Source organism: Orcinus orca, chromosome 17 (assembly GCF_937001465.1).
Source record: "Orcinus orca chromosome 17, mOrcOrc1.1, whole genome shotgun sequence".
NCBI lineage: Eukaryota > Metazoa > Chordata > Mammalia > Artiodactyla > Delphinidae > Orcinus > Orcinus orca.
The window spans coordinates 15,251,212-15,265,328 of record NC_064575.1 but is presented as its reverse complement, the minus strand read 5'-3'; the positions used below and the strand labels follow the sequence as shown (position 1 = coordinate 15,265,328).

The 14,117-nt window shown below is 37.6% G+C and overlaps 1 protein-coding gene across 1 annotated transcript in view; it reads left to right on the top strand.

The window, feature by feature from the left end:
- The window catches only part of LACTB2 (lactamase beta 2), a 30,220-nt gene extending 16,311 nt beyond the window's left edge, over positions 1-13,909 (top strand). Inside the window, exons 4-7 of the mRNA XM_004280584.4 lie at positions 6,747-6,925; positions 8,836-8,984; positions 12,492-12,573; positions 13,395-13,909. Coding sequence (XP_004280632.1) covers positions 6,747-6,925; positions 8,836-8,984; positions 12,492-12,573; positions 13,395-13,438 — 454 coding nt within the window. The 3' untranslated portion in view covers positions 13,439-13,909. The remainder of the gene's footprint in view (positions 1-6,746; positions 6,926-8,835; positions 8,985-12,491; positions 12,574-13,394) is intronic.
- Positions 13,910-14,117: the final 208 nt, after the last annotated feature.

The window sequence follows — 14,117 nt, the reverse complement described above, 5'->3', positions numbered from 1 at the left end:
TGTAACAGTTTTTGCCTGGTCATCAAAGAAACATGCAGTCTTGCGTCATCCTGATGGAAGATTATGCGTTTTCTCTTGACTAATTCCGGATGCTTTTTATCGAGTGCTGCTTTCAGTTGGTCTAATTGGGAGCAGTACTTGTTGGAATTAATCGTTTGGTTTTCCAGAAGGAGCTCATAACAGAGGACTCCTTTCCAGTCCCACCACATACACAACATTACCTTCTTTGGATGAAGACCTGCCTTTGGTGTGATTCGTGGTGGTTAATTTCACTTGCCCCACAATCTCTTCCATTCCACATTATTGTACAGTATCCGCTTTTCATTGCCCGTCACAATTTGTTTTAAAAACAGAACGTTTTCGTTACGTTTCAGTAGAGAATCGTGTGCAGAAATACGGTCAAGAAATTTTTTTCGCTTCATGTATGTGGAACCCAAACATCAAAGCGATGAACATAACCAAGCTGGTGCAAATGATTTTCAGTGATTGATTTGGATATTTTGAGGATGTCGGCTATCTTCCGCGTGGTATAATGTTGATTGTTCTCAATTAATGTCTCTATTTGATCGCTATCAACTTCAACTGGTCTACCCGACTGTGGAGCATCGTCCAGTGAGAAATCTCCAGCACGAAACTTCGCAAGCCACTTTTGACACATTCGATCAGTCACGGCACCTTCTCCATACACTGCACAAATCTTTATTTGCATTTCAGTTGCATTTTTACCTTTCTTGAAATGGTAAAGCGTAATATGCCAAAAATGTTGCTTTTTTTCTTCCATCTTCAATAATAAAATGGCTACACAAAAATTCAATTTTGATAAGTTTTTTCTTAATGCACGCTGATATGACAGCTATCACAATACAATCTAACAAAACTGTTTTGAATGAAGTTAAAGACAACAAGTGCTATCTTATGGAAAAAACTAACGAACTTTTTGCCCAACCCAGTAATTTGCATTTGCCTGGTGGCTAGTAATCTTGAGCATCTTTTCATGTCCCTGTTGGTCTTTCATGTATCGGAAAAATGTTCAGGTCTTTGGTCATTTTTTAAATTGGGGGGTTTTTTTGCTATTGAGTTGTATGAGTTCTTTATATATTTTGGATCTTAACTCCTTATCAGAGACATGGTTTGCAAAAATTTTTCCCATTCTGTAGATTGTCTTCACATATTTTTATAGTTGCTGGAAATATACTTCCTGGAATCATTTTCGTATAACATCAAATACTTTCATTAACAGGTTGCAGCAGGTTAAATCAGACAAGAGATGATTTCTAACATCTCTTTAATATTTGCCCTTGGAGCAACTATAAAATCGTAATTGTTTGCAATATATAAAGCATACACTTAGAAACCACAAAAGCATAATAGTTCTTAATGTCAGTTCTTAATGCCTTTCAAAAATAATTGCTCCCATTACACTAGTGTCTCATGTTTTTGTACCTTATATCTGTTACGTTTTTAGCAGATTTTTTAAAGACTTTACATGTCAATATTTAATGTTAAAGGATTTGATTTTTTTTGGCAAAGGAGAAACTCTTCTAAGTTATAGTCATTTCAATTTTTTTAATAGATTTTTTAAATTTTATTTCTGGCTGTGTTGGGTCTTCATTGCTGCGCACAGGCTTTTCTCTAGTTGCGGCGAGCGGGGGCTACTCTTCGTTGTGGTATGTGGGCTCCTCATCGCGGTGGCTTCTCTTGCTGCGGAGCACAGGCTCTAGGCGCTTGGGCTTCAGTAGTTGTGGCACGTGGGCTCACTAGTTGTAGCGCACGGGCTTAGTTGATCTGCGGCATGTGGGATCTTCCCAGACCAGGGCTCAAACCCGTGTCCCCTGCATTGGCAGGCGGATTCTTAACCACTGCACCACCAGGGAAGCCCTCAGTTTTCTTACATGCTGTTATTTCAGAGTTGAATTTTGTCATATGTCTTTGCAATGTCTAGGAAGATGATCTTACCAGCTTTCTCCATAGCTTTATTATTATTTTCAGGGATCTTATAATATTGAAACACCCTTGCATTTTTTGAATAAACTTTATTTGGTCATGATGTTATTTTTAAATTTGCTTTTGAATTCTATTTGTTAATATTTTAGTTAATATTTTTATAACAGTATTCATTAGTGAGATTGGGTGGTAGTTTTTTTGTGCAGCCTTTATCAGGTTTGGGAGTCATAAATTTTCCTTCTTTTTCTATGCTCTGGGATAGATTGTAGTGAAATTATCTGACTTTTAAATGTTTGTTAGAGTTAGCCCGTGAAAATACTGAGCCTTTAGTTGCTAATGATAATTACACATCTTTTTAGTGACGCTTTATTGTCACTTACTAGTAATATGGTCCTGTGAGTTAAGCTTAATGCATATAATTTAAACTTCTTTGTGTACTTTTTATGGATTCTCTTTTTAATACAAGTGTAGGCTTTAAAACTTTATGTAATCTAACTTACTTTGTTAAAGGTTTACTTATCATTATGACTTCCAGAATCTAAAAACCAAATTTGAGGGACTTCCCTGGCGGTCCAGTGGTTAACACTCTTCACTGCCAGTGCAGGGGATGCAGGTTCAATCCCTGGTCGGGGAACTAGGATCCCACATGCCACATGGCACAGCCAAAAAAAATTTTTTTAATTTTTTTAAATAAAAACCAAACTTGAAAATACATTTGGATCATTAGGTAGGCTTCTCAAGGTCTTGAGGAAGAGAGGCACACAGAATTACCTTTGATGGTATGGCTTTGTTGGGCAGAAAAATACAGTTGCTCGTTGATATCTTCTCTCACCAGTTTTGTTCTGTTTCATTTACTAAAACCCCTATTATTCTGTTAGAACTCTTAGACTCGTCCTTTAACTTTTTTTTCTCCTATTTTCTATCTTTTTGCCTGTTTGCTGTACTTTCTGGGAGGTTTTTATCAGCTTTATCTCTTAATCCTATTTTTTTCATTCCTCTTCTCACATTTTTAACTTTCAGGAGCTCTTTTTGCCCCTAAAGACTCCTTTCATACTATCCTTTCTTGTTCCATAGTTGCAACTTCTTATCTCTCTGAGGACATTACAGTTTTTTGTGGGGCAGTTTTTCTTGGGGCTATCGAGGGGAGGTTTGTGGGAGGGTTTGGAAATTTCCTTCTTCATAATGTGTGGCCTACAAACTAGTTTGTTTTTATTTTCTCTCCTCAGTGTGAAAGGCTTTCTTCAGATGCATAGTGATGTGGTATTTACTGATGTCTTCTAAGGGAGACCTCAGAGCTATTGGGAGCCCTGTAGGTTGTGAGCCTCACTGCAGGGTCATCTGGATGAATTGTTTAGTTGGGGAACCTCCAACATTGGAATCTTAGAGTCTTTCTTCCTGAGCTGGTAAAATTCCCAGAAGAGACTCTTCTAAGCTTCATGTTGGATAAAGGCCTGGCTGCTAGCGTTACAGGAGCTGAGTGTGGAAAGAAGGCTTGGGGAAGTGCATATATTCACACAGTCTTCCTGTTTTCAGGATTATGTCACTACCTCTATCTGTGCCTGTGTTTTACCCTCTTCAAAAATTAAATCTCCCGTTTTTTCCCTTAGCGGGGTTGGGGTGCTTGTCAAACTGCTCAAAACGGGAAGAGAATCTGAAGATCTGAATGTTTGTTACATACACGCTCAGCAAATCCTTGTTTTGGCCTCCGCTCCCCACTTCACCCTCTGCTTCTGCTTTCCTGAGACTGGAGAATCCTGCAGTGTAAATCTGGTTGGGTCTCAGCTTTCACCACTGCCAGTGTAGACTTCAGTATTTTCATGTCTGATAAGTCACTTCTCACTCACCTGTCTTCTTTCTAGCTTCTAAAATTTTATTGATATGGTCCATTCTCCTCACCCCTGTGGATTTATGCCATTTTTCAAATATCCCTTTATGGTAATTTTATTGATGTTTTAGGAGGAAACAAAAGATGCAGGTGTGCAATCCAGTCTTTAACCAGAAACACACTTTCAATTCCTAAATAGTAAATGCAAACATGCAATTATATTTGCCCTGTCTTCCCCCAAAAAAACCCATCATTGAGAAAATTTATTTAAAGTATTCCACGCACATAAAAATCCAATACTATTTAGAATAGGCAAAGAGAAGGATAATTAACCTCTCAAGCTAAATAAAATATAATTTAAACCTTATTCCATCAGACATTTATTGCTATCTCCTGTGATTCAATTATCTAGAATGTAAAAAGAATGTGAAATGGAGAGATTAATGCTACCCACCCCATACTAGGAGAAGGATTAATTGTGTAATGCCTGTAAATCCCTGAAGTCAATGCTTGGCACGTGGAAAGCAATATATTAATATTAGCTACCACTAAGTACTAAGCACTGGGAATATAAAGATGAGAATACGACAGGAGTCCTGCCTTTTAGGAGTTCATAGCCTTATGAGGTAGAATGGTAAACAAACAAGAAAACAATGTGAAAACTGCCATAATAGAAGTAAAATTCAAAGTATAGGAGTAATAACAGAAAAAAATGGCCAGTACAGAGGGTTGTCTGTATGTGGCTGAGAAATCAAGAGCTCTGCAGAACAAATTACTTAGACTTAGTTTTGTTTTGTTTGTTTGTTTGTTTTTTGGCTGTGTTGGGTCCTCGTCGCTGCGCACCGGCTTTCTCTAGTTGCAGAGAGCAGGGGCTACTCTTCGTTGCGGTGCATCGACTTGTCATTGCGGTGGCTTCTCTTGTTTCAGAGTACGGGCTCTAGGCACGAGGGCTTCAGTAGTTGTGGCACGCGGGCTCAGTAGTTGTGGCACATGGGCTTAGTTGCTCCGTGGCATGTGGGATCTTCCCAGACCAAGGCTTGAACCCGTGTCCCCTGCATTGGCAGGCAGATTCTTAACCACTGCGCCACCAGGGAAGCCCCCTAGACTTAGTTCTTTATCTGGCTTATTATTGGTATAGTCATAAACCTTCATGTAGGAAATTCCCTGGCAGTCCAGTAGTTAAGACTCTGGGCTTCCACTGCAGCGGCACAGGTTCGATCCCTGCTTGGGGGACTAAGATCCCACATGCTGCACGGCGTGGGTGAAGGAAAAAAAGCAAAAAAAAAACTTCATGTAAATATAAATAGGAATTATTGAAATAAAAATATTTGTCATGCTTTAAAAGTATTATCATAGTTTTATTTATCAACAAAAACAGTTGGAGAAGAGGACAAAGGAAATAAAAGTATGTTAATTTTTTTATCTTATATAGGGTGAACTCAATGAAAACTGCTTTGTTCTTTTTTTATATATAAATTTATTTCACTTATTTATTTTTGGCTGCATTGGGTCTTCATTGCTGTGCACAGGCTTTCTCTAGTTGTGGCGAGCCGTGGCTACTCTTCGTTGCGGTGCGCGGGCTTCTCATTGCGGTGGCTTCTCTTGTTGCGGAGCACGGGCTCTAGGCGCACAGGCTTCAGTTGTTGTGGCTCGCGGGCTCTAGAGTACAGGCTCAGTAGTTGTGGTGCACGGGCTTAGTTGCTCCGCGGCATGTGGGATCTTCCCGGACCAGGGCTCGAACCCATGTCCCGTGCATTGGCAGGTGGATTCTTAACCACTGTGCCCCCAGGGAAGCCCCTGCTTTTTTCTTAAAATTTTTAACAAGAAAGAAAATATAATGTTTCTTTTAAACTTTTAGATTACCACTACTAAAATAAAATATTTACCATTTATTAAGCATGTAACTTTGTGCCGTATACTATGCTAAGCACTTAAATGCTCATCTTGAATCTCCCAGCAGTCCTTTAAGACAATGCTATTCACATTTCAATGAAAAACTGACATTAAGAGAAGTTAATTTGCCCAGTTTTCTTACATCTACTTAAGTGTATGTAGCTTACAAATCACTAGGAAAAAAAAAGGACGAAAGAAAATGCAGTCCATATAACCTAAAGTGACAGCAAGGAAGTCGAAAAACCAGAAATCTTGAAAGTTAATGACTGAAGTGAGTAAGACATATTCATTATGGGGGAAGGAGGAGAGGGCAATGTAAATAGGAAAACTATTCTGTTAAAAAAAAAACTCTGAGACCAAATCAAGAAATAACAAAAGCACCATTTTTAAGGATGCTCATTCAGTGTTACTGTTGGAGGAAAACTGCCCACAATAGGAAACTAAATGAATTGTGATTCACGCATATAGTGAAATACTATGTAAGCATTAAAAATCATGTTTTAGAAAAATATTTAATGATGTAGGAAAATACAGTATAGTAAGCAAAAAATTCAAAAATCAGGTATTAAAGCAACATGACAGTTTTGTTTTTAAGATATAAATATGCAAAGAATCCAAAAATATATATCCTTAAAAGCATATGATCCAGCAACTCCACTTCAGGGTACATATCCAAAGGAAACGAAATCATTATGTTGAAGGGATATCTGTACCCCGTGTTCATCACAGTACTATTTATAATAGCCAAGACATGGAAACAACCTCAGTGTCTATTGACAGATGAATGGTGGTCCAGTGGGTAAGACTCTGTGCTCCCAGTGTAGGGGGCCCAGGTTTGATCCCTGGGCAAAACTATTAAATTTGCACTTCAGAGTGAGAAATTTGATTTAGCTAAAGGAGAGAATTTTCTGATGATAATTTGCAGTGGACCACAAGAGAAAAAGGAGCTATTTAAGAAACTTACTGACATCATTTATTCGTGTCTTGTCCAGAGATAAAGACAGAAAATAATTTACTTCTCAAAATTTCTTCTAAGCCTAAGAGTTCATAACTGTTACTATTTCCTCTTCCTTCTTTCAACCAGAGTTATATACACACCTGGCCACACTGATGATCATATGACCCTACTTTTAGAAGAGGAAAATGCTCTCTTTTCTGGAGATTGCATCCTAGGGGAAGGAACAACCATATTTGAAGACCTCTATGATTATATGCGCTCCCTAAAAGAGTTATTAAAAATCAAAGCTAAAGTTATATATCCAGGTGGGTAATATTATTAATCTAGCAAACCATTTGTGTCAAATGATGAGGAAGATTCATTTTGGTTTGTCTGTGCATGTTCTTTGTGGTTTCAGCCTTGAAGAGATACATATAAATTGCTTCTTTCTAAATTACACCCCTAAGTCTTGTCTAGCAATACAATTTAAAAGACGGAGAGTTGTATTAATAACTTTTTTAAAATATATGAGGGTTATTTTTTAACATCTGCACAGCTGTTAATAGAACTGTTAAACAAATGAAATAAACTTACTGGAACAAGAAAATTTTTTTCATTCCGTAAGCTATCTTCAGTTTTGTTAACTTGATTTCTGTTGTGGACTACATTTTAGCCATGTAACCAACCTTGGGTAACATTTGATGTCTGAGCTTTAGTTTTTTAACTCACTCTATGGAAATATCAATAGCTTCTATATCAACTGTAAAATTGTGTATTTATTTCCTTTCTCCAGAAAAAGAAACCTGTTGTTAGTATATTAGCTATCACTGCCCTGCTTTACAATACGAATCTCTCCTCCATCCTGAAAGCTAAGAAAGATACAGTACCCAACAAAGGCCCCCAGAAGGAAAAAGAGACTCGATTACTTAATTTTTTAAGTCCTTCCAACTTGTTCCTAACCAAAGGGCCATGGAAAGATCTGTAAATACAGTGTCTTCAGTACCTTCATATTCTCTCATGAGTTCCCACTGCTGAGGGGTTAGGAAACATACAGTGAGGTGGGCATTTGGATTAATATTGTGACATAAAAGGAGTGGAGGATGACAGCTACTTTGAAAGAGAAGACAGTAGACATTTGATGCACCCACATTGGAGCAAAGCTAATGAGAGCCTGCCCGGTGCAGGTTCTTGGAGTGTTGGCTTTAGTAAATCTAGTGAACTGGCTTATTGGCACAGCAGGACCTCATATGTCAATGACGGTCTGTAGCCATAGCTACCATATATTAAAGCCTGCTACCCTACCCGCCAGGTACTGTGCAGGGACCTTCACAGAGCTGTCCTCACAAAAACCCAGAGAAGCAGGTAGCTGAAGAAATAAACTCGGAGATTCATAGACTATCCCAGCCACACAGCTAGTAAATGATAGTCGGTATCCTAAAGCCCATGCTCTTTACCTAACAGGTTTGTCTGCTTCTGGTATTTTGTTCTCAGCCCTCTTGCAGATTTGTGTAATATATTCATTTTCACTGTCTTAAAGAGTGAGTAAATTCCAATATAACTTTATCCGGGTTATCAACATTTCTGAATTGCTAGCCTATACATAAGATTCTTACAGTTCTCCTGTGGTTCTTGTGAATTTTTAATAGTTCTTGGTCACTTACATGAAGCTACCTTTTACATTCCCCTTTTCAATCTTTGATAAGCTTAGTGGTTAAGAGCACAGAGTGGTTAGAAGCTCCTGAATCAGAATCCCAGCTCCACCCCTTCTTAGCTGTGTAACTGTAGGCAGATTATTGACCCTCCCTATGCCTCAGTTTCTGCTGTACAAAGAGAATAATTAAAGTATCAGTACCTACTTCATGGGATTCTTGTAAGGCTAATGTATATTAAGCATTTAGAGTAATGTCTGGCAAATAATGAACACTCTGTAAATGTTACCTATTGATACTGTTGTGGTCACTATTTTTATTGTTAAATTTTTATTTTCTAACTTTTAATGAACACAATAATATCTTATGTAGATTTTGATATAATTCTCTAATGTTTTTTGGCATTATATGTAATTTTTAAATCTCTTATTACCTGTATAGTTTTCCAGATAATTCTTATTTGTCGTGTATTTAGTATGCCTTTTCAATATACTATATGAAATATTTTTAAATAGAGTAAATTAACTTCAGTTGTACTTAAAATTTTTTACCTGGTTGAAATCATTTTTGTAATTATTCTGATGCAGGACATGGCCCAGTAATCCATAATGCCGAAGCTAAAATTCTACAATACATTTCTCACAGAAATATCCGAGAACAGCAAATTCTTACATTATTTCATGAGAACTTTGAAAAGTCCTTCACAGCAATGGATCTTGTAAAAGTTATTTACAAGGTAATTTTCATTTATCTTATTTGTTCAAAGCCACAATTTTAATAGAATAATCCATTCAGTAGACTATAGATGTAGTAAATTCATCACATCCCAGAGCAGAATGAGTCTGTTAATTTTTTAAGTAATGTCACTCGTATGGATTTGAGACCATCAATCTCAACTTTCTAGAACACAGAAGTTAGACAAACACTGGCCCGCAGAGCAAAAATAACCATCCTGAGCCATTATTAAGCCTTTTATGCTCCACTCTGTAGGGGAGACCATTGCCAACAGCCTGGCGGTTAATCTTTGTTATGATTTGTGTAGTATTCTAACCATCTTGATGATCTGGTGTCCTGACCGGCAGCAAGTAAGGGGCGATCTGCTAGAGACAGCTACTGGGATAATAGCAGTGAGAAGTAGTAGCAATGCTAACAATAGATTAAAAGGAGGAAGGCCATGAAGAAGAGCATGAGTAGAGTCACTTAGTGTAGAGAGAAAGGGCCCCTCACTCAGTGGCCTCTGAGCACATCACTGCATGACAGCACTGTGTGGCAATCCATCAGTATAATTTAGTTTTTCAGCAAATGTTTATTAGATACCTGCTTCGGGGTTAAGAATGGAATAAGATTATCTGGGTTTTAAAACTCCCACTACCATAACCTGTATGGCCATAAGATACCTGAGAGTATAACTAAAGATGAGCTTGAAAAGGAACCTGGGCCAGTTTCAATTAGTAAAGGACCATAATGTCCCATGGTCCTAATTTATCAAAAACCAGGTATCTCAGTGTGCTTTGTTTTAAAAGGGAGGAATGCATGATTAAAAGGGCTGACAATAAGTGCCAGGAGCAAAAGGGCAATGTAAATGTTTAAATTCTGCAAAAGAGTTCATTTCCTCATAATACTAAAGTTTAGCCACTCTAGACTATACATTGAAACATGGGTAGTTTTTTCTAACCCAAGTACAGACAGCAGAACTCTCTGATAACCCTCACAGATGGGTCATCCAGTGACTATGCAGGCCTCAGAAATGCTTGTTCTGCATTCAGAGATGTGTTCACTGCACACATGTGTGAAGCACCTGTCACATATAGAACAGCATTAGGTATTGCAGAGACATTTATTCATTCCACAGATGTTTACTGAATGCCTTCATGTGCCACATACTGGACTAGGTGCAGAGGCACAAAGATGACTACAGATCCCTGCCCTCACAGGACTCATGGTTTAGCGAAGACAGACATGTTAAACAGATTCTTGTAGTTCTGGCTGTATCATAATAGCTCCCATTTCTGAGCACATTACTATGTGTTAGACACTGTACTAAATGCTTCACATTTACCGTGGTAATTTGAAGTACTTAATTTCAAGTACCTTGAATTTTCACTGCATAAAGATACTGTTATTCCAACTTAACAGATTAAAAACAAACTCAAAAAGTGTGAGTTAAGTAAGTTTTCCAAGGGCACAAAACTAGCAGATGTCACACACTCAAATGTCAGAAGTCAGATACTCAAATCTTTTGTTTTTCTATCACACCAAGCTTCCTGCAAGGCCCATACACAGTACGTCAGGGCATAAAGGAAAGGGGAGTCATTTCTGCCTGGTGAAGATGCAGGGTGATGAGGCTTGTCCAGAAAAGCTTCAGAAACTTAATTATTGAATCGGATCTTGAAGAAGGAGTGAGGTCAGAGTACAGGAGAAGAGAAGTCATTCTAGACAGAAGGAAAGATGTGTTCAAACACTGGGAGTCACAAAAGCGTCGTGTGTGTTTGAAAACCCACAAAGAAAATGCATCTGACTGGAGCCCAGAATGTATATTGTAGATGGGCAGGGAGGGGGTCCCAGGAAATGAGGCAAGAAAGGCAGGCATGGCAGGTCAGGGGAAGCCCTTGGTTGCCATGCTAAAAAAATTTGGGCTTCAGCCAATAAGCTGGGAATGACCACCCAAGGATCTTAGGCAGGGAGTCACATAATTAGACCTAGAAAATCACACTGGTGGATATAATATATGGTACTGGAGCGTCAGGGAGTTTGGGGTTGGAGGTTTCTGCTTGGGAATCATTAACACATGATGTTGCGGTGACAAGTTGATCAAGTAAAAAGAGAAGAGAGTCAATGATACAATTCATCATGAACATCAGTATTGAAGAGAAATCGGGGAAGAATATCCAGGATGAAGACGAAATCATAAGAGGTAGAATAACCAAGGGAAAAGAGAGGAGTTCTTCCAAACGGAGAGACTAGCCAGTTGATTTCAGGTAAAATGAGGACTGAAAAGAATTCTTTGAATTTTGATTAAAATATAATTCAATGATTTTTGCAAAACATTTTCAGGGAGCTGAGAAATGGACACAGTAAATTTAGTCAAGAAGCTTGGCTTCAGGAAAATTCTTACTTAAAGAATATAAGGGGGCTTCCCTGGTGGCACAGTGGTTGAGAGTCCGCCTGCCGATGCAGGCGACACGGGTTCGTGCCCCGGTCCGGGAAGATCCCACATGCCGCGGAGCGGCTGGGCCCATGAGCCATGGCCGCTGAGCCTGCACGTCCGGAGCCTGTGCTCCGCAATGGGAGAGGCCACAACAGTGAGAGGCCTGCGTATCGCAAAAAAAAAAAGAGAGAGAGAATATAAGGACACAGATACTGTATGTTACCACTTGTAATGTGGAACCTAAAAAATACAACAAACTAGTGAATATAACAAAAAAAGAAACAGACTCACAGCTATAGAGAACAAATTAGTGGTTACCGGTGGGGAGAAGAAAGGGGGAGGGGCAATAAAAGGGTAGGGGAATATAAACTGTTATGTATAAAATAAGCTACAAAGATAAATATATTGTACAGCACAGGGAATAAAGCCAATATTTTATAATAACTAAATGGAATATAACCTTTAAGAATTGTGAAGCACCATACTGTACTTAACATTAATATTGTATATCAGGTATACTCCAATAAAATTAAAAATATATATTTAGAAAAAAGAATAAAAGGAATATTTATTTTGTTTACCATTCAGATAATAGTTGTCAGTATTACATTACTAGCTTGGCAAAAATAAAGGAAAAATTGTAAGTTTTAAGGTGGAAACATACATACTTTTAATAAAAATGTGCAAAGACATTATCATGTAACCTAATAAATAGACCATAGGGCCAACTGTCTGTAGAATCATCAAAACTACCTAGAATAATTTTTATGTTTATTTATTCATTCATTTATAAAATACTGAGTTCCCACTATGTGCCATTTTGCTAAGCACTGGGTATTCAGTAGTGAACAGATGCTGCTACTGTACTGTCTTTATGGCGCTTACAGTCTGTTTGCCTCTAAGTATATTTCTAATAATAAAGTGACTCAAAGCAAGACATACATAAGATGAAACAGTGTTGATTATTACTCTATAAAACTGTATTTGAATTAAGACTGTATTATTTTGCCTTTTTTCTTTAAAAGTTTCAAAAAGATTAACTCTGTTCTTTTTTAAAAAAGAAATGCTTTACTTTCACTCTCATTTTTCTTTTAGGATACTCCTGAGCATTTACATAAAATGGCCGAACATAACCTCTTACTTCATTTGAAAAAATTAGAAAAGGAAGGAAAGATATGTAAGTATTCTTCCAAATTTTAGTTCTTTTATTACCAGCACTTAAAATATTTGTTAACAAATGAACTAGTTTCCTTTGAGGAAAAACACCACCCACCAGAGTTCTCCCTTGAATGTCACTGTAAGTTGGAGAGACAGTCACTAGGAAGGGTCAGTAGCAAAAGGCCAGGGGATCACAAGTTAGAACAAAAGCTTCCACAGGAATGAGAATCTGGCATGGGGGTTTCAGTCCTCACCCACCAGAATGACAGTCACGGGCATGTAGCAGGAAGAGAGCTTCTCCTCTCCCAGACCACACGACCACGAAGGATTTTACATGTATCGATTAGAAGATTTGGGAACATCCAAAGGTCTAGCAGCAGTAAAGGTAGCAAACTCAAAGATATTAAAGCAGTAATTCTATAATTGTTCCCTAGTGTTAAGTTAATTTGTCAAGTTAATAATCTTAGAAGTTTGATCCTTAAAAAGCAAGAGGTGGGCTTCCCTGGTGGCGCAGTGGTTGAGAGTCCGCCTGCCGATGCAGGGGACACGGGTTCGTGCCCCGGTCTGTGCTCCACAACGGGAGAGGCCACAACAGTGAGAGGCCCGTGTACCGCAAAAAAAAAAAAAAAAAAAAAAAAAGCAAGAGGTGCAAAGTTGGACTTTGTGTAGAAGCTTCAGCAACATCTTTATATGGTACCCCCCCCAAGAAAAACCCCAGCTTTATATTGAGCAACAAAATTATTTTAGGAATTAATGGTTTTTCTAGTTACAAGCTAACTTAAAATCTAGTGATTTGCTCATCTTTTGTTAAATGTTTACTCTGTAATTTTCCTTCCACAGTTAGCAGCATGGATCCCGAGGAGAAATGGAAAGCTCATCTTTAGTTTCAGCTTAAAGAAAGATTTTGTTGTTTTGTTTTTAGAGAATGGTATGTTTTGTTAGCTATTAATTATTTACAGAGAATATAGCATGTGGAACATTGAAAATAATCCTAAATATACTTTAACATCATACTTATTCTGAAGTATGTAAATTACATTTTACACCTATAATATTAGCTATTTGTCTCACCTAGGTCTTATAACATTTTACCAAAAATTCAAAATCCAACAGTTGATCCATTTTCAATACATAAAATAAGTTTCTTTTAAAATAATTTATGTCATTTAAACTGGATATTATTCTTAGAGGTTATTTATCTATTACCAGTGGTCAGTAATACTGTTTTTTTCTAGCTGCTTCAATTAACAGCGCAGATTTCAGTGTAATCCTTCCTTTTCTGCAACCTTCGTCTATATCTGCAGATTACAGGCTTGTTTTCATGTTTCTATCAATTATATCATGTTTATATATCAGTTCTATACCTCTGTATCACGTATACTTTCTCATAGTGGCATCCTACAAATGATTCATGTAAATCAACTTCTGGTAATAGAAAAATATTAAATTCCCAATTAAAGTCATTGTATATAAATAATTATTTCTGTAATCCATTAGTACAACCAACTTACTTTCCAAATTTAGGTTTTCATATATAGTCATCAACATATATATGAATTATAT